Source organism: Aulonocara sp. 'chitande type north' Nkhata Bay, linkage group LG7, assembly GCF_057382095.1.
Source record: "Aulonocara sp. 'chitande type north' Nkhata Bay isolate Kocher_YH1m ecotype deep benthic linkage group LG7, A_spYH_male_GT1.1, whole genome shotgun sequence".
Taxonomy (NCBI): Eukaryota; Metazoa; Chordata; class Actinopteri; order Cichliformes; family Cichlidae; genus Aulonocara; species Aulonocara sp. 'chitande type north' Nkhata Bay.
In genome coordinates this window covers 30,201,832-30,228,447 of record NC_141350.1, presented here as the reverse complement: position 1 = coordinate 30,228,447, position 26,616 = coordinate 30,201,832, and the positions used below count along the sequence as shown (strand labels likewise).

The 26,616-nt window shown below is 40.6% G+C and overlaps 1 protein-coding gene and 1 long non-coding RNA gene across 2 annotated transcripts; one reads left to right on the top strand and one right to left on the bottom strand.

Annotated features, from left to right (window-relative positions):
- Positions 1-495: 495 nt before the first annotated feature.
- On the top strand, positions 496-5,053 carry LOC147325428 (uncharacterized). The gene is made up of 3 exons (XR_015130322.1): positions 496-4,348; positions 4,478-4,517; positions 4,916-5,053. It is a non-coding gene; the product is annotated as an uncharacterized LOC147325428 (long non-coding RNA).
- A 3,091-nt stretch (positions 5,054-8,144) lies between these two features.
- On the bottom strand, positions 8,145-21,964 carry hsdl2 (hydroxysteroid dehydrogenase like 2). The gene is made up of 10 exons (XM_086299968.1): positions 21,811-21,964; positions 20,334-20,497; positions 20,124-20,222; positions 19,902-20,016; positions 13,448-13,551; positions 13,269-13,367; positions 12,926-13,192; positions 8,689-8,838; positions 8,453-8,581; positions 8,145-8,376 (listed from the first exon to the last, which is right to left on the bottom strand). Exons 1-10 carry the CDS (start codon positions 21,825-21,827, stop codon positions 8,261-8,263), a joined length of 1,260 nt encoding a protein of 419 aa, XP_086156094.1. The 5' UTR covers positions 21,828-21,964; the 3' UTR covers positions 8,145-8,260.
- Between the last annotated feature and the right edge of the window lie 4,652 nt (positions 21,965-26,616).

Sequence of the window (26,616 nt, the reverse complement as noted above, 5' to 3'; positions counted from 1 at the left end):
ATTTCTTCACACCAAGCTGCTTGCCTATTGTAGATTCACTCTTCCCAGTCTGGTGCAGGTCTACAATACTTTTCCTGGTGTCCTTCGAGAGCTCTTTGGTCTTGGCCATGGCGGAGTTTGGAGTCTGACTGTTTGAGGCTGTGGACAGGTGTCTTTTATACAGATGATGAGTTCAAACAGGTGCCATTCATACAGGTAACGAGTGGGGGACAGAAAAGCGTCTTACAGAAGACGTTACAGGTCTGTGAGAGCCAGAGATTTTCCATGTTTGAGGTGACCAAATACTTATTTTCCACCCTGATTTATGGATAAATTCTTTACAAATCCTACCATGTGAATTCATGGATTTTTTTTTCACATTCTGTCTCTCACAGTTGAAGTGTACCTCTGGTGCAAATTACTGACCTCTGTCATCATTTTAAGTGGGGGAACTTGCACAATCGGTGGCTGACTAAATACTTTTTTGCCCCACTGTATATGTCTTATCACCTTAAATCTTCACTCAAAGACAAGTATCTTTGACAGTGCATATATAGGTGTATCATATATAAGAGACAAATGTTGTTCCTTCAGTATGTTGGCATTACTAAATTTGGCTCATTGCTTATATATATTTATAAAAAGAAAATGTATAAGCTGTGATAACTGTTTCTGATAAAATGAAGAGTAGACTGATATATTAAATATTCCTTTATTGGGTGAGAAAATCAGACCATGTCATAACTGCTTTAAGTCATACAGAATAGATATCAGAGCCTTAAACAGGCGGACTTCTGCTAAATGGGTCAAACTGGGCAGAAAGTATACAAACACATAACATCCTTATAGAATATGATGTAACACTATAGATCAACTTACCTCAGAATATATAAAGCATATAAACAATTACAGCAATATGATGCAACAAACACAGCAGTGCTACTAATCCAAAATACTCAAAGCTTCATAGAACTGAAACAAACATTTATTTTTAGCTCCATTCTGCTGCTGATACATACTTTAGGTTTCTGGATATTAAACTTGTTGCTGCCTTTCATAGTGTGTAACTTGAAGGCCCTGAGTACTTTCTCCCACACTGAAAACACTGGAATGATAAAATTATTTGAATATTACCTAATAAGACTGATTCAGGACAGACTGTTAGTTATTTCAAACTTTCCTAGCAGTCCTTCACAAACAGGGAACAGTCTGTCTATTCTCTCCATCTGTCAGCTGCTGCTGGCTCTTCCTCCTCCTCTTCCTCACACACTGCTGAGTTTGTCCTGGTGGATCATCAGGGGTGCAAAGCCTCACAGATGATGTGCAGCAGTGGGTCCCTCAGTCTGTCCTCACTCTTGACACTTGCAGTTGTCACTAGGGATGGGTATCGTTTAGGTTTTATCCGATACCGGTGCCAAATCGGTACTTTTGAAACGGTGCCGGTGCTTAAACGGTGCTCAAACCGGTGCTTAAAGAATGGAGAACACAAAATTGGTCCAAAAACCTCTCATGTTCAGCTGTTTTTTGTAAAAAGATAACCATGTTAGCCTTTTCTGCAGCTATAGGGCATATATGGTATCACTCTTGGCTGGAAGCAGTGCTTAAACAATGGAAAAAACACAAACTTTGTCCAAAAACCTCTCATGTTTAACTGTTTTCCACTTTTTCTTTGGTCATTTTAGCCTTTTTGGCCAGGGTGAAGGGAGTATCTGCCATCAAACAAGAAGACAGCCGCATGTAGCTATGATGATGTTTACTAGTTCACCTTACATGCATTAATTTAATAACGTGGTTAGCATACTCAACGTAAATTACACATGAACAACATTAAGCTACTCACGCAGAGAAGAACGGCTGCTGCTGCCATCATCATCCTCATCATTTCTGCTACACTGGCAGGGCTAGGGGCCAGGACTCTCCTCTTTGTGTTTTTGGGGGATGTTGCATAACAGGCAACCCACCCGCAGTAGATGTGCTCGGTGTGAGGTCTCGCAGCAAGCTATCAAATACGGCGCATTTCTGGGCTTTTAAAAAAAACGCTATGCGTCGCCAGGTGTTTCATCGGATTTGAGGTGTTACCTCCTTTGACAGTATCACAGTATCAGCTTAAAGCACTTGTTGCAGGCTGCTGAGTTTGGCTGTACTTCACAGCAAAATATGCAGACTTTTGACCGCTTCGCCTTGGACATTTTTAATCTGTAGCTGTGCTCTAAAAGAACGTACGTACCTGGGCCCGCCTACTATCCTCGGAAACGTAAAATGATTGGCTAGAAGTGTATCACAGCTCAGGAAAAAATAGCACCGAAATAAAGCACCGAAATGTGCGCTGCTTTTCGGTCTGGTTACTACCGTTTATGTCAGAACCGGTGCCATCATGGCACCGGACACCGGTACCCATCCCTAGTTGTCACACATGGAAATCAAATGTGTGATAAGCTGCAGGATTCAAACACAAGTGTAACGTATAAATACACGTTCATACTTTTATTACACAATCAGAGAGAAAGAAACAGAGAGAGAGTGCAGGACAGACAGACAGGTGTCTCAGGTGTACACACTGCTACAAAACAGCACAAGAGAATTCAGTGTTTGTGTTATTACGAAACAAGAAGAGTTCCCAGATGGTGCAGTGGACACATGTGTGACTCCTGTGTTTAAAGCATCTTTCTTTCAGCTTAACGAGTGAACCGTCAGCTCGTTCAAACACACGTTAAAATCCGTTTGGCTCGACACCACCGAACAGAGGCAGCAATATAACATAGCTAACATTAACAGTGCAGTGAATCCTGCTTGTGCCGTGATATTCAGGACTGCAAACCGAGCAGCATCACTGACTTTCAGCCTGTTGTGTTTGTGGATATATGACTGACTTTAATTATCCACAAAATCACCAGATTCTCTGTAAGATTAAGGTCGACTATATATATATTTTGAAGTAGAGGCTTTAAGACCAAGTAAACGCTGAAAGTACAAACATCACTAATGTCACACAACTTTGCCGACATGTGGCCAACAGTAATGTTTTAATGTTCTTCATTATTAAACTTTCGCACATAAATAAGTGACACAATATTCAGTACTTGCTTTTGACAGTTCACTCTTCGGCCGCTCCCTTCTGCCGTATTTTGCGGGAAAATTATCCACACCCACCGCCGCGCTATGAATTGTGCAATATATGGGACCACGAAGCGCGCACCGGACCACGCTTGATATTTGGGGAAATCGACGGCGCATTTGGAGTACGCATTTGAAGTACACTTCGAATTGGGACAGCCGTCGTCGCGTGGCGGTAACGTAATCGCACTCAAAATGCGTACTTCAAGCGTGCGGTCTCTTAATTGGGACACAGCCACTGTAACGAATAGAACACCTGTCCTGTCTAAGAAATAGATCAATAAAGTAAAAAAAAGAATTATGAAGGGACTCCGTTAAATAGGAAAAACAAAGGAATTCAACAAATTCAAATCTAAATTGAATTTGTGGCCAACAGTAATGTTTTAATGTTCTTCATTATAAAAACATTCGCGAATAAATACGTGACATAATATTCAGTACTTCTGAAAGTTTACTCTTCGGCGGCTCCGCTTCCACCATTTTTTTCGGCAAAATTATCCACACCACAGCCGGGCTATGAAATCTGCCATATGTTGGGCCATGAAGGCTACACCGACCCATCCTTAAAATTCAGGGAAATTAAGGACGCATTTGAGGGCCGTATTTCGAGCAGCCTTTGAATTGGGACAGCCTTCGTCATGTCGCTGTGGCGTAATCGGCCTTAAAATGCGGCCTTGTAGTTACTAGGTAACAAAAGCTCAACACTGCCCCTAGCGTCCTGGAGCACTTCCGTTGTGTTTTGGAATTTGCAAGTGTTTTGGAGTTTGCATGTATTTTGGAGTTTGCAAGTGTTTTGGAGTTTGTACGTGCTTTGTCTCTAGGGGCCACCGTATGTGCGTACTTGTAAGCGTGGCAATGGCGGAGGAGCGCGGCTAAAAAACTTATGACTTTTTCTGGGTCACAAAATAAAACTTTTAAGATATTTTCAGGCAAGAATGTAGCTGTGTAAAGTTTAAGTATCTGCTCGATTTATCAAGACATCACATATTTGCAAAAATGCTCTAACGTTTTCGGAGACGTCCATTTTTTTCATGCTTTGTGGCAGCTTTTGAACATCTGTGGCATCTATTAATGTCAAATCTAGCCTTTATTTAACAACATAAGCAATCTCTATGTTACAATAATTGCACAGCCATTAAGGATCAAATCAGTTTCTGAAAAATGTTCTGTTTTTTCTCCCTCTGCTTGCTTCTTACTGTCTTTGAGGCTCGGGACCAGCACTCCTGTTGTTGGACAGAAAGACATCAACTCAGCGGTAAGTATTTTGGTTTTCCAATATATTAGCAACTGTCAGTGACATTTATATTAATCAGGCTGAACTTTAATCATACTTTAGATCAGCCTGTTTTACTTATTGTTTTATTTGTGCTTTGGTTTGGGGAAGTTTTGCTGTTGACTCCAGTTAATTCTACAAGACATGCTGTGTAAGTAAACAAACAACAACAGTTTGGTCTGCATTTCTTGAAAGATCACATCCCCCAAACTTAGTTTAGAGGGTCTACACTGTATATAGTGAAGTCTGCAAGTTTTCTAACAGCAAAATTTGTTTTGGTCCCAAATCATTTTGCACATCATTAGAATGAAAGTTATTGGCCATGTTTGCATAGCCCTTTTTAAAACGATGCTTTCATGACATTATTGTGTGTCGGGTGGGGGTCAGGGCTATCCAGACTGACAATTGGGACATTGAATGTCACCTCTCTGGTGGGGAGGGAGCCTGAGATTGTCTAAATTGGAGTCTGTTTTATACCAAATGCAGAAAAAAATGTTTTAAGAAAGCAATTAAGTTCATGTTCCAAAAAATATGATTGTTTGCTTGCAGAACACCAGGAGAGATGAGTCCTCCGTCACAGATGGTGTGGTCAGTGAAGATGGTCGCCTGCAGGTTCAAGCTCATTGCATCTCCAACCCACATCCACTGCCACTGTACTTCAGGGAAGTTAAAGACTTTCTTCTGCACTTACATTTGGATCACCTCGATCCATGATAGTCATTCAGGCAGTAATGCCTGGACTGGAAACAAGCCATCCTTAAAACATTACAACATTCCAGCTCATGTGTTGGAATGAAAAACAAATGTGTTGTTTAAATCAGAGACTGCACTTGTGACAGAACAACAAATATTTTATTTTGATTATATAAGTAATGTAAGTACGAAACAAACTTGTGGTGGGCCTAAACTTATTTTCAGAATAATTACATCTGAGACTTTCTTTCATTGTGAGATTATAACAGTGATGGCAATATAATTGTTTGTTGTTCAGCAGAACAGTGTCCAGTATGTTGGCTGTTATACTTTGTTGTGTTTGAAAATAAAAGTTGGGCTGATTTTAACATCATTACAAAAAGTGTTGTTAATTATTTTTAATCATATTCAGGTTACCACAAATTGTTTTTTCATTTAGTTGAACTTGAAATGTTTGTCAGTAGGTAAACAATTAAAATTGTACAGTCAGAAATATCAAGTTATTCTTAATACTGCAGACTTGCAATGTGTAAGTTGTCCTAACAGTCATCTTAAGTAAGCTTTACTTACTCTTTTTGAGGCAACGAGTTTCCTCAATTTCTTTGAGTTCTGGGAACTAACAAGGCTGTACACTGTACTCAAAATGAGTAAGTTGCCCTAACTTGGTCATCTTACGTAGACTTGATCGAATTTTCTTGAGTTCTGGGAACAAATGAGCTTGTACAGAGTACTCAAAATAAATAAGTTGTCCTAATTTAGTCATTTTTAGCTAAGCTTTACTCAATTTGTTTGAGGCAACAAGTTTCCTCAATTTTTTTGAGTTCTGGGAACTAATTAGATTTTACAGTGTAGGACTCCAGTAGAGAACGTAATTTAACTCTTTCTGCACCTCTGGGTGAATGAGATGCTGACAGATCGCTTTTTTTTTCTTTCTATCGGGTTGTTTTTCTTTACTCGAAGAGATCAAATTATTGGTGGGGACAATTCAATAATCGCTGGATATTGGTGGGGACATGTCCCTTCCGTCCATGCCATATCTACGCCCTTGGTGTGTGCCATTATCTATGCTGAACCAGACATTCCAGCAATAGCTGAGTGACAAGCAGATACAAAAGGGCTGACCTGTCACAATAAAACAGTCCCAGGTCAGTGCCACATATGCAGATGATACGCAGTTATATTTCCACCAGAAGGCAGAGAATACAAATGTAAATTAAATAACAGGAAGGCCTTACCAACATAAATATTAAGAGTATTCATGATATCAAGAACTACAGTATTGATAACTGACATTTGTTAAGTGATACAATTTAATGCACCCTTTTCTAAATAGAAGTAGTTTTTGGTTCCCAACTGGCACGTAAAAAAAAAAAAAAAAAGGCAGACAGTAATAATGAGCTAGTTCTCACCTGCTGCTCCTTGTTCCTGATGTTGCTATCACTCTGTAGCAACGTGTTTTTCATGTCCTTACTTGAATAAAAGTGCTAAAGACAACACAGTTAGATAGCCATATATTTGCATCAACAAGGTGATTCCCAAAATGCCTTCAGCCTAAGCCTATCTTTGCATGCCGTGCTGTCCTTAAAAATGTTAAGGAGCCTGGACAAGTGGAGGACAGAAGAAGTATGAGGCCTAAAAAAACTGCAGTGGACAAACAGTATGTGAAAGTTATGGAATTGGAAAAACAAAAACCTGACACTGCATCTGGACCTTCTGCTGATTGTTTGCTGTTCACTAAAATCTCATCAGAAATGGTGCCAGAATGGTGGCTGTCAAGAAGACATTGTTAAGGCCTGGAAAAAGGGCAAAAAGGCTGAGGTAGTCAGACAAGAAGATGCAGCTGTCTGATGGATTTATGACTGCAAATTTGAAAATTGTGGTTTAAATTGTTGTCAGTATGTAAGGAGGAGATCAGAAGAGAGGTCCAGCAGCCATCTGTAAAACACTAATAATTGAAGCAGAAAAAAGCCTCTAAAATTAAGATGACCCATCAAACATTTGTGGACATGCTATTGCATCAGTCTTACCTACAAACATTTGTTTACAGATGTTCTATAAAGTCAAGTTTTTAGTTTTTGTGTTTTACACTACGGGGCCACCGTAAAGAGCTCACAGGAAATTTAAATCATTAAAGTTTCACTGAAGCCTTCCTGCATGCACACTGGCAGCGTCATAGTTTAAAGTCAGAGACAATCAGGGCGCCTTCAGAGCAGCAGCGCCCCCTGGTGTTCCCGATTTGTATGAATAAAAATGCGTGCATTTTAACTTCGGTTTTACATTTTAAAGCTGATGCACTCAGGAATCTTTGAGTTTTTTTGTTAGTGTGTAATTAAAATTAGTTTCTGTTTTTAGCACCATGAAGAAATTAACCTGATTTAATTTCGGACAAGACAGAATAAGGTAGAAAGGAAAGTGGGAACAAATTAGAGAACAGACATGCAGGATTAGGGTTGTACTTAAACCCAACATGGGCCACCTGCTCAACCAGGTAAGCAGATCCCAAACTGATTTATTAGCAGTAAATCAAAACTGGAAATTAATCTAAATAAAATAGTAAATAGTATCAAAGCTACTCATGCTTTTACAGATTCGCATAAGACCTTATTCAGGATTAAACAGGGTCAAACCAAAGACACACATCCATCAATTAATTCTGAAGGAAACTTCTAGTTGGCCCATTAATAATCATCAACTTACACCCATCTGTATTTCTTTCATTTTTTTGCAATTAAAATCTGATAATCTGTTAGTGTTTATAACTACTGATATGAAAACACATTTCACTTCAAAATGTGAAAGACACAGAACTATTAAAAATAGTCAGTACTGCGTTAATCCCCTGCATGCACTCCAGCAACAGTACTGCTGTCTGATATCTGGCTGTACTTGCCTGCTGCTGTCATAACAGCTGTTATCGAGGGGAATAGATCAAATCAGTCTCTGTATCAGGCTGTAAACACGTTTATTTCTGCTGTAAAGCTGGGCATTTTAACGTGGGGCTGAGTCACTGCTGGAGCCTATAGTGGACATTGGTTTCTGATTGGCTGTCTGAACTCAGCTGAAGGAAGGTATTGGACACAGCCTGGATGTTATTAAGGTTGCTTTATTGAGGTGTTAATGTGTTTTTATTATTAAGGCAACATGTACAGGAACAAAGAGCAAGAGGGTGGGGCCTGTATACATGTGGGTGGGGTTTCATTTTCACAGTTTGGCCTTGTTCATGCGATTCATGAGTTTCTCCAACTTGATCGCCAGCGTCATGTCTCCTTTGATCTTCAGCTTCCCTGACATGAATGCCATCGTGGGCTTCAGTTTCCCTGAAATAACAAAACTGCAGCTTCACTAATGTTTCCTATAGTCATATTTTTTTTTATTGCCATGGTGACAGGTTACCTGAAAACATCTTGCTGAAGTCACTGGAGTCCATTTTCATGACAACGTCAGCTTTGGTGGGGGGCTCACCCTGCCCCACGCTGCCCGAGCCAGTCTTCAAGTCCAGAAACCAAACGCCAGTGTGCTCTCCTATATGAACATAAACAAGTGTTGAAGACACGCCCATTGAATCTCTTTATATGGACATAAATGTTAAAGACACGCCCACTGGACTTGCCCCTTTAATTCCTTGTTACCTGACAGGTCAAACTGATAGATGCCCTGAGTAGACTTGACAACGTCTTCATTAATGACTCCTTTGATGGCATCAAACGTGGTTTCCACTGGGCCTCCAGAGGTGGGCGTGGCTGATGATGAGGATGGTGGTTTAAAGGCTGGGGTTGCCCCTAGGAAAAAATAAGAAGGTGTTAAAAATGGTAAAGACCCCGGGGCTGCTGGGATGTCAAAGTCAAAGCCAACGTCTTTATTTTTTTTAGTTTTAGTCTTTTCACCAGGTGACTGGCTAAAAGAGCTCCAGGGTAATAAACTTAATGTTCCCATTTATTCTTGATAATGTCACAGTGACTGAAAGTATTTCTCCTAACACAAATTATTGCACTGCATTTTATTTAGATTTGAATTTGTTGAATTCCTTTGTTTTTCCTATTTAACGGAGTCCCTTCATAATTCTTTTTTTTACTTTATTGATCTATTTCTTAGACAGGACAGGTGTTCTATTCGTTACAGTGGCTGTGTCCCAATTAAGAGACCGCACGCTTGAAGTACGCATTTTGAGTGCGATTACGTTACCGCCACGCGACGACGGCTGTCCCAATTCGAAGTCTACTTCAAATGCGTACTCCAAATGCGCTGTCGATTTCCCCAAATATCAAGCGTGGTCCGGTGCGCGCTTCGTGGTCCCATATAGCCCACAATTCATAGCGCGGCGGTGGGTGTGGATAATTTTGCCGCAAAATACGGCAGAAGGGAGCGGCCGAAGAGTGAACTGTCAAAAGCAAGTACTGAATATTGTGTCACTTATTTATATGCGAAAGTTTAATAATGAAGAACATTAAAACATTACTGTTGGCCACATGTCGGCAAAGTTATGTGACATTAGCGATGTTTGTACTTTCAGCGTTAACTTGCTTTTAAAGCCTTTAAAATATAATAATACAATAGTCGACCTTAATCTTACAGAGATTGTGATGATTTCATGGATAATTAAAGTCAGTCATATATCCACAAACACAACAAGCTAAAAGTCAGTGATGCTGCTCGGTTTGCAGTCCTGAATATCACGGCACAAGCAGGATTCACTGCACTGTTAATGTTAGCTATGTTATATTGCTGCCTCTGTTCGGTGGTGTCGAGCCAAACGGACTTTAACGTGTGTTTGAACGAGCTGACGGTTCACTCGTTAAGCTGAAAGAAAGATGCTTTAATCACAGGAGTCACACATGTGTCCACTGCACCATCTGGGAACTCTTCTTGTTTAGCACTCGTAATAACACAAACACTAAATCCTCCTGTTTGCAGCAGTGTGTACACCTGAGACACCTGTCTGTCTGTCCTGCACTCTCTCTCTGATTGTGTAATAAAAGTATGAACATGTATTTATAAATTACACTTGTGTTTGAATCCTGCAGCTTATCACACATTTGATTTCCATGTGTGACAACTGCAAGTGTCCAGAGTGAGGACAGACTGAGGGACCCACTGCTGCACATCTGTGAGGCTTTGCACCCCTGATGATCCACCAGGACAAACTCAGCAGTGTGTGAGGAAGAGGAGGAGGAAGAGCCAGCAGCTGACAGATGGAGAGAATAGACAGACTGTTCCCTGTTTGTGAAGGACTGCTAGAAAAGTTTAAAATAACTAATTGTCTGTCCTGAATCAGTCTTATTAGGTAATATTCAAATAATTTGATCATTCCAGTGTTTTCAGTGTGGGAGAAAGTACTCAGGGCCTTCAAGTTACACACTATGAAAGGCAGCAACAAGTTTAATATCCAGAAACCTAAAGTATGTATCAGCAGCAGAATGGAGCTAAAAATAAATGTTTGTTTCAGTTCTATGAAGCTTTGAGTATTTTGGATTAGTAGCACTGCTGTGTTTGTTGCATCATATTGCTGTAATTGTTTATATGCTTTATATATTCTGAGGTAAGTTGATCTATAGTGTTACATCATATTCTATAAGGATGTTATGTGTTTGTATACTTTCTGCCCAGTTTGACCCATTTAGCAGAAGCCAGCCTGTTTAAGGCTCTGATATCTATTCTGTATGACTTAAAGCAGTTATGACATGGTCTGATTTTCTCACCCAATAAAGGAATATTTCATATATCAGTCTACTCTTCATTTTATCAGAAACAGTTATCACAGCTTGTACATTTTCTTTTTATAAATATATATAAGCAATGAGCCAAATTTAGTAATGCCAACATACTGAAGGAACAACATTTGTCTCTTATATATGATACACCTATATATGCACTGTCAAAGATACTTGTCTTTAAGTGAAGATTTAATGTGACAGGAAATATAAATAACTGCAACTTGAATCTTTGACACAGAGTTCAAGCTCACTGCTGTAATATATCCTGTAAAATATATATCTATTTATCCATCTATATATATCATAATAATCTGACAATACATATAATATTGGCCATATTATATTTACTAGAGATGGCACGATACCACTTTTTTATGTCCGAAACCGATATCATACATTTGGATATCGGCCGATACCGATATGAATCCGATATAGTGTGTTTTTTAATTAAAACTGTTTTTTTAATATCTTGCTGCATTTTGTATAAGTTCATACTCAAGTTTAAATAAACAACAACACTAAAGCTATTCTGTTATACCTGTATGCAAAAACTACACTGCACCCAAAATATTTCCTAGTTCAATACTGATCAATCTAATAAACTTAAACCTACTCCATCCATCCTCCCTATTCTGGTATTTTAAAGAGTAAGCAACCTAATTAATAGGGTTGCAAACTCCCAGCAAAAAAAATAAATAAATAGGGAACCACCCTCCACCTCATGATGCTTAATCGACGTAAAAACTTTAATTTGATGAAGTGTGAAATAAAATGCACAGAAATCAATTATTTTTCAAGAATAATTAAATAGATTCAACATCTTTCTTCAACAGAATTGCAGACTGCACAGATGGAAAAAGTACTATAGCTTACTAGGGTATATTAGACTTAACGTTACTATATACAGTAATGGACTTCTATACATTTTACATCAGATTAAAACTTTGGGTGTAAGATTCGGATAATTATTTATTAAAAGCTCAACATTTTAAATGAGAATAAGAAAGAAAAGTATGTCTTTGTGCCCCCTTTTCCCTGTTCATGCCCTATCGGCCCCCCTGGCTAAACTTTGCTAGATCCGCCCCTGCACAGTTACCAGCGTCAGCTACGTAGAAAAGGATCCTGGTGTAGAAAGAAATATTAAATAAATTCTAACAACAGCTTATCAAGGTTAAACGTGCTGGTGTTGTTCAGCCGCTGGTTTCCTCTTTCTGGCGCGAAGTGGGCGATAAACAAACAAGAGAGATGGACTCGCGACAGAAAAGCCGATCAGCTGATCATTGATCAGTTTCACGATTGAAGTAGCAGCAGGAGACGGAGGGAGAGAGAGAGAGAGGCAGTCGCTCCATATATCGGTTGTTAAGCTTAACGCTGGAATGCTTTACAAATATTCAGAGATGAACTTACACACTTGCTTTACTTCTCTCTGGGATAACTTCCTCGGAGATGAATGCCAGTTTGGTAGCGAGGCTCCAAATGCTGAACCAGACAACAGATCTCGCACGCCACAGCCGCTCTATCACGTGACACACTGCTCCGACGTGCTACGGTTATGAGCCGAGTTACGCCGTGTTGCAAGTTTTGTGAGGTGCTTTTTTGATATTTAATGGATCGGATTACATTTTTTTATTTCTCTCCGATATCCGATCCAGTAATTTAGGTCAGTATCGGACCGATACCGATACGTAATATCGGATCGGTACATCTCTAATATTTACATTACCAAAGTGAGATGACTTTAGTCTCATGAACAACATTAGCTAATTGTTATTTACTCACTAATCTTGAAATGACTTCAGTACAGAAATGAAGCCCAACAATCATGTTTTACAGTCCCGTGGTCTCAGCCTCAGATACTCAACTAATCAAAGTGATGTCATGACAAAAATGAATGACCAAGAAAACATTTTTCTCCTTCATTTCTGTCAAACAAAGCTGTATGAAACGTTTCTCGCGGTTAGTATCATGGTAGCTAGGCAACCTGAACAGCGCAACGAAGGCTAGACCGTCCCATTTCACAAGCCTCTCACTTCCGCACTTCTCGTACTTATAGTACGCACCGTACGTAGTACGCGTAGTGCGCGTACTTCAAGCGTGCGGTCTCTTAATTGGGACACAGCCAGTGCCTGGCAGGCAGCAGTGTGTTTGTTTGTACCGTGCTGCTCCATCTTCTCCACCAGTGACTCTGGAGTCTCATCCAGGAAGAAGTCTGGCAGCAGAGGGTGACCCGGCTGGACAGCGTACTGGTCGAAGTCTTTGACGCCCTGCTCTCTGAGGAACTCCTCATCCACCAGGAAGTGACCCGTGTAATCTTTCGGACGGGACAGGATGGCGTAGGCAGCGTCCGCTATGATGTCAGCTTTCCGACACTGTTTACTGACACCCTCTCCCCCCAGCATGTCCATGGCTGCTGTCTGAATCGCTATGGCAACAACACAGAGCAGGGTTAATATTACAGAATAAGTGTTAGCATTGTTAGCATGCTAACAGCTGCTCACCCGTCCTCGGCCAGAGGGCGTTGACGGCAATTTGACCTCTGAACTCTTCAGCCATTCCCAGTACGCACATGGACATGCCATACTTCGCCATTGTGTAGGCTTTAAAAAAAACAAATCAGACATGTAAAGGTTGTACAGATGCATGATGGGACACAGGGCCAGATAGTTGCTATAGTTACCGGTGTGGTTCTTGAACCAGACGGGGTTCAGGTTGAGAGGCGGCGACAGGTTCAGGATGTGAGGATTCCGACTCTTCAGCAGGTGAGGGATGACCAGCTTAGACCTGAAACACAGACCCATCAAACACGTGTGACCACATACATGTTACTGTCCACATGTATTTGAAAACCTGTTCCAGTAACACAAGTGTTTTCCTAAGTGTCTTGTTTTCTAATCATTGAAAGACAAAGCTGTATCTGATTACATGAATACGCTACACTCTGCTCCAGTTCATACTGCCCTCTGCTGGTGTTGTCATGCTTTGCCCCACAACACAGATCTCACACAGTATCAGTTTAAAAGGAGGAGCATCTTTCTTTCTTTTTTCCCCCTCACAGGACTGTCAACCTTACACAAATGACTTTAAGTTTAAATGTTAAAGTCACTTTCATGAGTGATACTGAGGGGAGGCAGGAGGAAGTGACACGCAGCTGACAGGGCGACACGTTCACCCTCTGAAACCCAAAACACACAAAGCGCTCATCAGCCCACACCACGAGTTTATTCCCAACTCCCAGGATGAAGACACGTTTACATGTTCACAGCGATGCATGAGTTCTCTTTACTGTGAACAGATGTGGGCGAATATCAGCTGAGCAGCAAGATTAACTCATAACATCTGCCCTGAGTTTCCTTTTACACCTGTACTCATACCAACTGTCCATCGTGGCCTCACAGCCAACTTTTCACTGATGGATATGAGAAAGTTTGGCCTGAAATAATGATGTGTACAGAATAAATGGCTAAAAATCGAGTTGTCACTGATCACTGACCATCATCCATCAGCTCACCCTGATCTGAAATGACTTAATCTAAAACTGGACTAAATGCAGTTTAAATAGTTTTTGCACTATGAGCTGTTTAGACACCGTTCCAAGTTCAAATATGATGCAGTCATTAAATGCTGCAGGGCAAAATTTTAAATGTTCAACAGAGTCTAAAATTATTTAGTTTGACTCTCGAAGTCACCAAAGTATCTGTTTTTATCTGAGTCCTATACGCAGCCACTCTTTTTTTATTTGGGCTCTTCAGCCTGTATTTTGACAGGCTAGACAAGAGAGCACGCAGGCGTAAACACACAAACACAGCAAATAGCTTGAGCCCAACTCAAACCAAGGCCTCTGAATTCGTCACGGGGCAAAGGTGTAACCTGCTCAGCCTGATAAGGAGTACTGGCAGCACTGGAAGGTTTTCAGCACGTATCGAGTTCTGGTTTTTCCAGTCTCATGAAACTCTGAGGACACGTGGCTCCTTAACTCCTCCTTAACTTGACTCACAAAATGCAAACCGTCCATCTCCTCAACTCCAAAACGCCCCTAATTTGACGCGTGTACATTCGCGTCTCAACGCGTGTCCAAGAAAAATCCATCGCGCGTCAAAATATGATATTTTGACGCGCGTGAACCGGAAATGTGGGAGGAATGTGGGAGGGAGTTGTGCCAGACCGGTATTTTTGCAAGATGGCAGCTGTCGAGCTAGCGCTTGAAGAGAGAGTCTCCCTTCTCTATGTACTGTGGAGAGCAGAGTAGCGGCGTAAAGGACATCCTCGCCGTACCTGGGTCCATCAGGTCCTCCAGAGGCATGAGCAGTTTGGTGAGTTTCACCACTTGCTCCAGGAGCTGCGCCTGGATGACGGCCGATTCCAGCGCTATCACCGTCATTCACTCGGCCAGTTTGAGGACCTGCTTTCCCTCGTCGGTCCCAGCATCGCCCGCCTAGACACCAACTACAGGCGCTCAATCCCACCTGCAGAGCGCCTGTCCGTCTGCCTGAGGTTAGTAAAACTATTTAATACGGTAGTCCTTTATTGATATCTGTGCTAATATGCTAATCCATCCAGTTATACACTGCTAACATGGATGTGCTATGCTAACAGTGAATGCTGTCGGTGTTTACTGAAAGCAAACTGTGGTACAGAGACGACTCTTTATAATATTTCTAGTGATACTCAGAAGCTCCCGATTTAATTCGATTTATGCTGTTATCAGTGTTTGCAATGATAGCATGGCTGTGGTGTCACATCAATGTATGCGCTCGGTGTTTGCTGATATCAAACTGTAGCATTAGCACCACTGAGTTAACCTTGTAGTGATACTCACTCCTTTTTATTTAGACCTGGTTTAATTCTGGGATAGTTGAATATTTGTATATAATCCCTGCAGCTGTCAGACTATAACAGGGGTCACAGCCTTTATTAAAACAGAGTTAGATAAAACTGAACAGTTTGGTTCATCTCTAGTTACATGGTTCTATCTTGATAAGCTGTCTTATCACAGATTAATTTTTCAAAAATATTAATGATTTAAGCAAGGAAAGGGCTACATGTCAACACACAACTCTTTATTTCTATTAATGTCTTACTTCATTCCTACCTGATTGACATGTTTAGGAATTATGAGTGATTGGCTCACTGTAGTTGTGAAAGTTGCTACCAATCAAATTATGATATGTTAAAGTTAAAACAAAACACAACTGTTTTAGATATCATCTAATATACATTTTGTAATTATCCTTATAATTACAAAATGTTTTATGTAAGATTCATGTTTTGTGATTTAAATCTGACATCACAAAAGTATTTTGGAATTTGAATAATGTATTTTGTAACTGCAGTACACATAATACTGATTTTGAACAATTTTGTCCAGGTTCCTTGTCACCGGGGACTCCTTCAGGACCATCGCGTTCAGTTTCAGAGTCGGTGTGTCCACGGTGAGCCAGATCACCCCCCAGGCAGCGACGTCCATCTGGGACTGTCTAGTGGACGACTTCATGGCTGTGCCTTCACCTGGAGACTGGCGGTCCATCACAGAGGGATTCCAGGAACGCTGGAACTTTCCTCTGTGCTGTGCAGCTCTGGATGGGAAGCACGTCCAGACAAAGGCACCCCATATATCATATAGGAGACACACACATTGATATACACTAAATATTCATTTCATTTCTTTTTTGTGGTGCCCAAATTGATGCACCTGCTTGATTTTGTTTAAACAATTATTGCACACTTTCTGTAAATCCAGTAAACTTCTTTTCACTTCTCAAATATCACTGTGTGTGTCTCCTGTATGATATTTAACTGACATTTTTTATTGTAACAACCAACGATTTATACAGGAAAATAATGTCTATTAACAAGGTTGCCCAAACTTCTGCATCCCACTGTATCAGTATATTTTGTCATTAGTATAATATGAAATAAATTCTACATGTGTCAAGTCGTGTGCCAACATTTGCTGTGTAGTAGAACTGAGACAGTCATTATAAAAATTTATTTGAAATAATGTTAAAATTCTCACACAGAAATACATTAAACATAAATATATAAAATATAAGAATTTACAGAGAGACAGGAATAAAAAGGACCAGCTGCTCTCCAGAGCAGGAACAAGGCTGAGGAGGAAATGCTCCATTGGAGACTGGTGTGGCCTCTTCAGGGACTCCAGGATGGCCAGCTCCACCGCCGATGGACCGTCCTGGGACCCGTCCCTCATCTGCCTCGGAGCCGTCCTCCTCTGTGGGCCTGTAAAACAGCACAAAACACAAAGAAATGAGAAGGCTGCTACTAGATTTTAATTTCAACATTGAAAAAAAAAAAAAAAAAACAATAACAGGATATAATCAGATTGGTTGTAGATATTTAGTAAAGGTGATCACAAGGGAATCCCACCGACTAAAAAGGTATCAGTGCTTGCTGTACATATCTGTGGGTGCAGCAGCAGGAGCTCAGGGACTGGGTATGCTCTGCTGCAGAATCAGTTGGTTCTATCAATACAGTATTAAATGTTAACAGGTTGGATATAATAATTGTAGAGTAGACAGTGGTCCCTCATTTATTGTAGGGGTTCTCAGAATAACTAGCCCCTGGCCACGCACTTTATACACTGTTTTCCCCACACTCATGAACATTGGTCACAGTTCTCACAATTGATTCTCAAAGTGCAAACCTTTGTAGATTGCAAAACGTAAAAGTATTATTATGCCGCGGTTTGTCTTCATCTGCCCGCCACTTTCGTGCGCCTTTTTCCCTCACGGTGCAGGTGTCTATTTCCGAATGAGGCTCATAGTTATGGGTGTTTTTGTGCTGTTTTTTCTATTGGACGCGATGGTTATCAAAACCAAACGTGATAAATTTGGCAAGCGCAGGAGATTTGTCAATCAGGCTGCAGAATGCAATGCTGTACTGTGCAATAAAAAATCAGCGAAAAAGCAAAGCAGTGACGGATGAACAGCGGGACCACTGTGTGCTGTTTATTAATAAACAATAAAATATATTCCTAAATGACAACATGCATAAAAGCAGAACGGTATTTGTACGTCAGTGGGAAAATAGCGGTGGCTTGCTAGCTTTTGTGCGGCTTCCCCGGGTCAGTGAAAACTTTCAAAAGAGAAATGAATGAACTTACCAGGTTGCCCGATCTCTTCACATATCTTCCTCCAAGCTCGGTCCTTTTTATTCCTGTCTTGGTACTGAAAGCAGCTGGTGTTGTACAGCTCCGAGTTGTTTGCTACCGCATTGATTAGCCTTCCCCTCCATTGAAGTATGAAAGGCTTTGGCTGGATCTGCCCCTTTGACCTAGGTAACAGCCACGTCACCAGGCTCCTGATTGGTTGTCGCGGCGCGATTTGACGCTGGAGTTCAGATTTTTCCAACTCGAGCGGTAGACGCGAAACGCGCGTATGCACAAAATGCAACACAAAAACTCACGCGCGTGGTTTTATTCGCGAGTCAAACGCGCCAGACGCGCTGCACTGACGCGCGTTTCACGCGTTTTGGCGACGCAAATCTGCTTCCGAATTTTCGCGGGACCCGCAATCGCGCGTCATCGCGCCTTTCCATTGACTTTACATGTAAACCTGACGCTCTATTCGCGTCCATCGCGTTCGGTGTGAACACACCGTAAGTAATGACACCCAAATCACAGCACATCGTGTTTTGACGCACACAGAGAGCAGTGTACTGATAGTGTGGTAGATTACAAGCGCGACTGGTGTTTAGACCAAACCTGTTTAATGAGTGCTTCCATCATGCTCCGCTCATACCAGCGGCTCGTGAAGTCATCAGGCAGGAGTGTTTATGGCGAGCTAGATTATGATGTTATAGAAAGACTGCTGTAGCACCCATGTATGCTCATTGAGTGCCACCTAGTGTCATTTCAACTTTACAGCAGGACCATCTGAGGACAGAGGGTTAAAGAAGCTTAAACAGACATGCACCTCTTACTTGTGACTTCTCTACCTTCAACTTGGTGGGAAACATGATGTGAGGGAAGTGTTTGAAAGCAGAAACTATAAGGAGATGTTTGGTGCTCAGAGAATATGACTTTTAACCACACTATATGAAAATTTAAAGAAATAGCAACAGATGTCTTATTTCAGTGATCCAGTGAAACCTTTCCCTGCTCCATGTCTACGATTTCTATAAGTGAAGAAAAATTCCTTCCATTCGTCAATTATCCTAAAGGGTGAAACACACATTACTAATGTAAACTGAACTCAAGTGAACACTGAACTCACTTTGATAAGTTAATCTTTCATGATCTGAACAATTTCTATAAATCATGCAAATCAGTTATTACAGCAGTGCAACGTTTAACAACCTGCTGGTGGAAATTAAAGGACACCAGCAGCATTTCCACGATGCGCTCCACTCACTCAGGTTTCTGAACAGCCTGATGAGACGGTGTCAGCTCGTCTCCTAAAGTGTGGTCTTCTTCCTCTGCTATGAGCTGATAAAAACATGTGGCTACTTTATTCCCGCTAAAAGCACTGAAACTTGTTTCTTTGATATTTAGTGCACTTCAGCTCAGCTCACGGTGCAGGGGTTTACAAATATACTTGGCAAACAACAGGTTGCAGGACAAAAACACCACCGGAGAGTTGTGTCACTCCGTCAGTTTCAAAACTTTGTTGGTGAAACCGTTTGACGACCTTTATGTTTACTTTGGTGGTACGTGTTCTCATGAGGTGTAGTGTGTGTTTGGGAGTCACACCGTTTTGGTTTAAAGCTACAAGAAATGTAACTATGCTGTTGTGCTCACATCATCATCAGGTCACATGGAAACATCTTTTTTTGATCCACTGGATTACAAATGCAGACTCTGCTCTTTATTTGCCCGTTGTCATGGTGAATCAGTGATGGCAGCTTTCTTTTATCAACTCAGAGCTGAATGATTAACCCTGATCAGCCTTTCTGGCACTCAAACAGTCACCTGTAACTCCTCACTGTAAACATACTTCCTGTATGTGAACTCACAGTTTACAGGAGACAAGCTGGTTACCTGCTCTACCTGTTCTCACCTGTCACAGACCTGGAACTACCAATCGTGTCTGCGTGTGATGGATGAGTTGCTGTAGCTTTAAGCGTCTTAGCTCACTTCCTGTTTAAAAAAAACAAACGCAGGTATGTGCTCATACGTCAGGTAAGTTCCTCTCAGGTTGATTCCCAGCATCAGGTCGACCTTTTTCATATGCGTCTCCAGAGTTCCTGTCAGACTGATGGCACTTGCATTGTTCACCAAGATGTCGATGCCTGCCAATCAGACAAGAACTGATGATGTCACTGATAAGGTGGTGTGTTGCCAGGATAGAATTTACTTCCTGTTCTGATTAAAGGTGATTTTGAAAAAGTGTCTTTACCTCCAAATGCGTCAACGGCTTTCTGAACAGCATCTCCGATCTGCTGCTCATCACGAATGTCCACCACGCATGGCAATGCCTTTCCGCCCGCTGCCTCCACTGCAACATGCGCGCGCGCGCGCACACACACACACACACACACACACACACACAAAGTGTAAGTTCAGAGACAAAGGTTGCTCGTTACCTTATTGACCTGTCAGCGCTCACCCTCCTGTGCTGCGGTGTAGATGGTCCCGGGGAGTTTGGGGTGGGGCTCAGCAGTTTTGGCAGCAATCACGATGTTGGCACCATCTCTGGCAGCTTTCAGAGCTATGGCCTTCCCGATTCCTCGACTCGCTCCAGTGATGAAGAGCGTGCAGCCAGCTAGCTTCCTGCAGCAGGAAGAAAGTTAACCTATATGCCAACACCTCCCTTCTCCCCTCAATGAAAATAAGACAGAAGAAAATTAAAAGAACCTAAATAATCCGCCCTACATTTTTTATTTCTTGTTTTAAGTTAATTAAATGTTTAATATTCTTAAAATAGGAAACAAAGGAATGCGTTAATTTCTTTAAAAAAAATCTAAAGAAATTTCATTGAGTTGGCAGGTGGTGGTTTGTACGGGCCATATTTGAGATTAAATTAATAAAATGTATATATTTGACACACACAGGACTCTGAATTGTTTGTCAATTCCAAATATGCAAGTTTCTGTTGGTTTTTAATAGTAAAACCTACACAGCAACATTGTTTTATTTTGAAAATTCACTTCCTGTAAGGTTAGCTTAACTACACTAGCGTTCAGCGGCTGTTCGAACAAAAAAATCATCTGAATAAGTCTCAGTCCAAAAACGAGCTTCAGGCAAACTTTTCCTGCTAAAAAACAAATAAAGGAGGGAGCGTTTAATTAGCCCGGGAGCTAACAGACAGAGGTAGTTACACGGTAGCTGCTGCTGCTACAAACTCCTACATCTGACGCTTTGAATGCTACAACTCAAAGGTCAAAGGGCAGACAGAGTACAGCCAAATTGCTAATTATTTATGAAAGACACAGTTATAACAGTTAGTTCGGCTCCACTATGGTCGAAAACGTTTATTTATATTAAAATGGCCACTCGTTAGTGGGTTGATTCCTTGGGATTGTCGAGTGGATGCCGATGCAGCTAATTAAATGTTTAAGCTGAATTCAGACTGATCACCAGTGACCAGACGCTGCAGATAAGATCCTGTAATTTAAAGCAATGCCACCAGCTCAGTTCCTCTCCCGTGAGGTACCAGTTTAAAACTGTTTACATACACTACAGTTCTACAGCTTTTCTCTGCTCTGAACTCTAAATCAGGTGGTTAATAAATGCAGACCACACAAGTTTCTGAACAGAAACAGCCTGTTTGCATGCAAGGGCAGAATCTCATTGTGAATAAGCAGTTGCCACCAGATCCAATACAATAATCTTGGACTTCATAATGCCTTGCTCAAAAAGACAGACGACAAGAGAAGAAGAACAAAGTATAGCAGATTTACACAACGGAACTCTTCATCATTAATTCGGCTGCGTTAAAACCCTCAAATCGAACCATTTTATTAATTTAAAACCTCCGCTTGTTCCAGGGCTGCGTAGCATTCCGTGACGACACTTCGGGCGAACCGCGGACTTTACACAGCGAACTTTTGAATGGACTTCTGCGTGCAGGAGAAGGCACTCACCCTGTGTTCTGGAGCATGGTGGGGCTCAGGTGAGTTGAAATGTAGAGGAAGCGATCACAGTTTGTGCACAAATTAGCTGCGGGTCGTCTTCTTCACCTTTCACCCAATTCAAGCGCCCCACGCCACAGCCGGAAGTCAGACATAACTTCCGGTCCGCATACCGACGAGATGCATCAATCGGACTATAATTTTTTTAATTGCTTAGAGTTTGCTCAAAATTCATTCACTTGTGTAAAATACTGCATTTTGTTCAGTTCAATTGTTTTCATATATAGTACAAAATCCCAACGGTGGCAGTCTAAGGTAAACCCGACACTAACACATGTATGCAACCAAAAACCTTTTTTTTTTGACTGTTTCTTAGATTTTCCTCTCACTGAAACATTCAAAAATATATATTTTTTAATTCCATCTCGTCAGGTTTGCTAGCAGAACTCACGTTTTTAGTTTAATTAAGCGTGCAATGTCCCTTTTAAAACTGAAATTTGGTATCGTATACTTGAGTCAAAAAACCATAACCAATAATTATTTCTTACATTAATGTAATATTTCTAGAAAATGAAATAAATTGAGGGGGGTCAGTAGGAGTGGGAGGGTATCGTAGGTTTGGCGATGTGAGGAGCTCAGATGATCCCCAACAGGTTTGTTTTGTTCATAGGGAAAGGTAAGGAATCTCAGAAAAATTATGCATAGTATTGAAAATCAAATATTGATTTTTGTCATTGCTGTTGTGCTTTTTATAATGTCAACTCCTCATGTTTTGCAAAAAAACAAAAAGAAAACAAAAGAAAACTGTACGTCATGGAGGCAACTGAAGATCATTTTTTGAGTCAACACCCTAAAAAACATGAAATTTACCAAAAGTATTCCATGCAGCTGAACAGTAGCGGTTTCTGATACGGGCGACACGGGCGGTTGCCCCGGGCGGCATCGTGGTGGGGGCGGCATCACGGGCATCGGCAAAAAACAAAAACAAAAAACTTGCTCGTAGGCTACTCATGCTGCCCCGACATCAGCCAGCGCATAGTGGGAATGGCGCAGGCACCGATCGGTTTTCTATCGCCCATTTGCTGGGAGTAAGGGCACCCTCCGTTTGCGAGGTGCGCCTACTGCTTGCGGCACAGGGAGGAGAGGGCGGGGCGGCGGGGGATTCTCTGGCTGGCTGGAGCAGCGTCTAATAACCAACTCGGAAAATAAAACAAAATAAAAAACAAACCAACGAACACGAAAACACCAGAGATCATGATACAGACTTATAATTTGCACCGATGTTTTTTCCAAATTCTGTATGTGAAAAGTGAGCGCGAGAGCCCTCGGTGCGCCTGCTTGCTGCTGAAGTCAAAGTAAACTTTATTGTCATCTCAGCTACATACAGTCCAGTAGAGAGACAAGATGACGAGGCTCCAGTTACAGTAGTGCAAGTAAACAAACAATAAATATAAGAAGAGTGAGAAAATAAATATACACTTTAGGACCAGGGGTAAAGGGATCAATAACAATTTAAAATTTATAATAATTTACAGTTTGATGATTTAAAGTCTCACACAACCCGAGGGAGTGTTCGCCCAGGGCGCCAAACAGGCTAGGACCGCCAATGCAGCTGAATTTTTATTTTATTTTTTTCAGACCTGTGTAATGCAAAGAAAACTAAAAACACCAACAATCACATGGCTCCCTGTGAGCAAGAACTTTAGCGACAAAGGGAAGGAAAAACTTCCCTTCAACAGGAAGAAACCTACAACAGGGATAGGTAGCCATTAGAGCAGGAAGACAGGACAAAGACACACTGTGTAAGAAGTTAAAAGCTATCTTGTAACCAATTTATTATACATATATATTAGGGGTGCAACAATACTCGTATCGATATTGAACCGTTCGATACAGTGCTTTCGGTTCGGTATGCATATGTATCGAACAATACAAAATTTTTAATTTATTTTATCAACTTTCCTTCTGACGATGCTGTCTGTGTTGAGCGCTCAGTGGATCTACATTCGACTACTCCGCCTAGGCTGCACTGTCGAGTGCAGATCCCCTGAGCGCAGCGCAAGCTAGCAAGACAGAGGCCCTTTCTCAATTCTCAAGTACTACTCGCCGAGAACGCACGGGAGTACAGACTCGAGATTTGTACAATTGGAACACCAGCGTACTTGATGATGTCACAGGTCCGGAGTTTTTACTGCTGTCCCCTCTTAATTTAACTGGGAGTAATATGTTATGAAGCTTAACTTTAATCACAGCCAAACCGGTTTACTCAGGAACAAATAAAACACTGAAATAAACCAAACATTAACATTTAGAAGTGATCTAAGTGACTTATATATCATGTTTAACCTCAGTAGTGAAATCTCTATTAATAAAAATGTATTTTTTCGATCCAAAAAATGTTCATGCCTTTTTAATTTGTCATTTATTAATATATATATGCACACACACACACACACACACACACACACACACACACACACACACACACACACAAAATATAAATATATGTGCGTGTGTGTGTGTGTGTGTGTGTGTGTGTGTGTGTGTGTGTGTGTGTGTGTGTGTGTGTGTGTGTATAAAAGTGAGTTGAAATCTTGGTTTGCACCAATAACTGAAGAGTTAGCAGATGTTGAATCAACAAACAAGAAATCAAAAACAGAATTGTGCTAAAAACTGGCAGAGTTCCTGTGTTTCAGAATATAAGACCTTATATAAAATATAAGACCTTATATAAGGTCTTATATTTTGAAGGTTGCAGTGAAGGTGAAGGTGGCAGTGCTGAGCAGACTGTGTCCATGAAGCTAAAATGTTGCAGGAGAAACATATTGGACAGTGAGGATACTTTTGTAATCATGCTTGGACAGAGTTAAGCATCTTGGGTTATGATATTTGATAACAAAAACTTCTAGTCTGAGCAGGAAATGTAATGAAAATCAGGAACAAACTGTCCACCTGTGGCACCATGAACTAATTTTTTTTCATCAAGAGACAAATAAAGGAAATTTGTTCATCCCCTCCCAGATATGTGCTTCCAACAGACTGACAAGGCTGGGCACACAAAACAAAAACAATTAGACCAAAAAGGACACAGGGAACAGTTTGCACTGTTGTTTACAAACTGATACAAGGAGGTTTGGTGTCTGTCCAGGGTCCTCTTCAGAACTACATGTATAACTCACCTGTTTCCTCTTTAGCCACTCCTTTAGGGGCCTCAAACACCAATTCTCTGCATGTTTTCCTTCAGTACATCCATCAAATGTCTGAGGTCTAATGTCAAAAACACCTCAGACTTTGTCTCCAAACCGCTGAGCCTGAGCTCATGTGCCCTTTTCTAACCCTGCCCATCCTGCTCAGCACCAAAAGAAGAGATTTTAACATCTCATCTTTAACATCTAACAGCTCACCCTCCTGCCTCTTTTAATCAGTGCCACCATCCCTGAACCATCCATCACAGCAGGTCTCACTACGAGCTTATCAACTCTCCCTTTCACACATCACCCACTCATCTCTGTCCACTCCACCTTCCTTGTGCACTGTCTGTTGCTTTGGACGGCTGACCCTGGGTAATTAAACACTACCTTCACCATCAGATTCTGCTCCTTGCATCTTCACCTTTATAACTCACCTGATTAAACTGTATTGAGGCTTAGAGTTTGCATTATTAGGGGTGGTCCTCAGACAGGTGCTGTAGTTTCTAGCTACCTGCTAGGCTTCACCTCAGCTAATTTAAGTCCCTTTTACTGGACCTGTGGACCGTGTTTGAGCGGTTGGAGCTTTTTATTAAATAGTGTTATAAAATCTGCTGTGGAGTCAAATGTACTAACAGACATTAAAAGTCTGAGGTGGAGTTCTGATGAGTGAAATTCTACAATTCAGCATTTAGCAGGTATCTGTGTCTGTACAGTAGATGGGTGATGTCATAGTGGCTACAGCTGGTCTGTCTTCAGTCAGATAAAGTTAAGAAAAAAGAAAAAGGATTACACTTCAGACAACAGTCCGATTAATTTCTCCAAAATATACTAATACTAGAGGTGGTAGTCCAATGTGGAACAGCCATGGCAGGGAAACCAAATATGACAGTCTAAAATAGTACAACACTGCTCTCCCCTTTAAATATTAGGCACCCAAACAAGAACACTCAGGAGTTCAACAAAAAGTGTGAAAAAAGTGCTTCTTTTTTTTTTTTTTTGTTTTTTTTTAAATAAAAGGAGTAGAGCTTTTTTTGTTCTATTTTCATAAAAGCTGCCAAAACTGGTAGAATTGCATTGCAATAATTTTTGCGATTGTTTTCAAATGTAGAATTTCAGATTTTTTCAAACACATATTATTTTACATGAATGAAGGCCTAATACATTTCAACATGTATTTTATTATAAATTACATTTTTATTTTACTTGAAGCAATTTTTATTAGTATTTATTTAAATTTATACCATATTTTGAATTTAAGGCAGAAATTAAATTTATTTAATGTGTTTAATGGAGTTATAATTGATAAGCAATTTTAAATTGATTTTATTTATCTTGCTTTGAAAAAAAAATAAACTAAGTACTTTTTATTTTATTCCATATTTCAGGAATTATTTTTCATTTTAATTTATGTTAATTTTACATACAAAACATGCATTTTCTTTTAAATGTCATTTTGTAAAATCTTTTTACATTTATCTGTTTGTAATAGTATTTTTAATTGTACATGTATTTGATATTGTTTTAAATACAATGAATATATTTGACTTATTCTTAAGTCTTTTAATTGTTACTATAATTATTTTTTATAATTATTGTATTTCTTTTTATCTGAGGTGTGTCCTCCAGA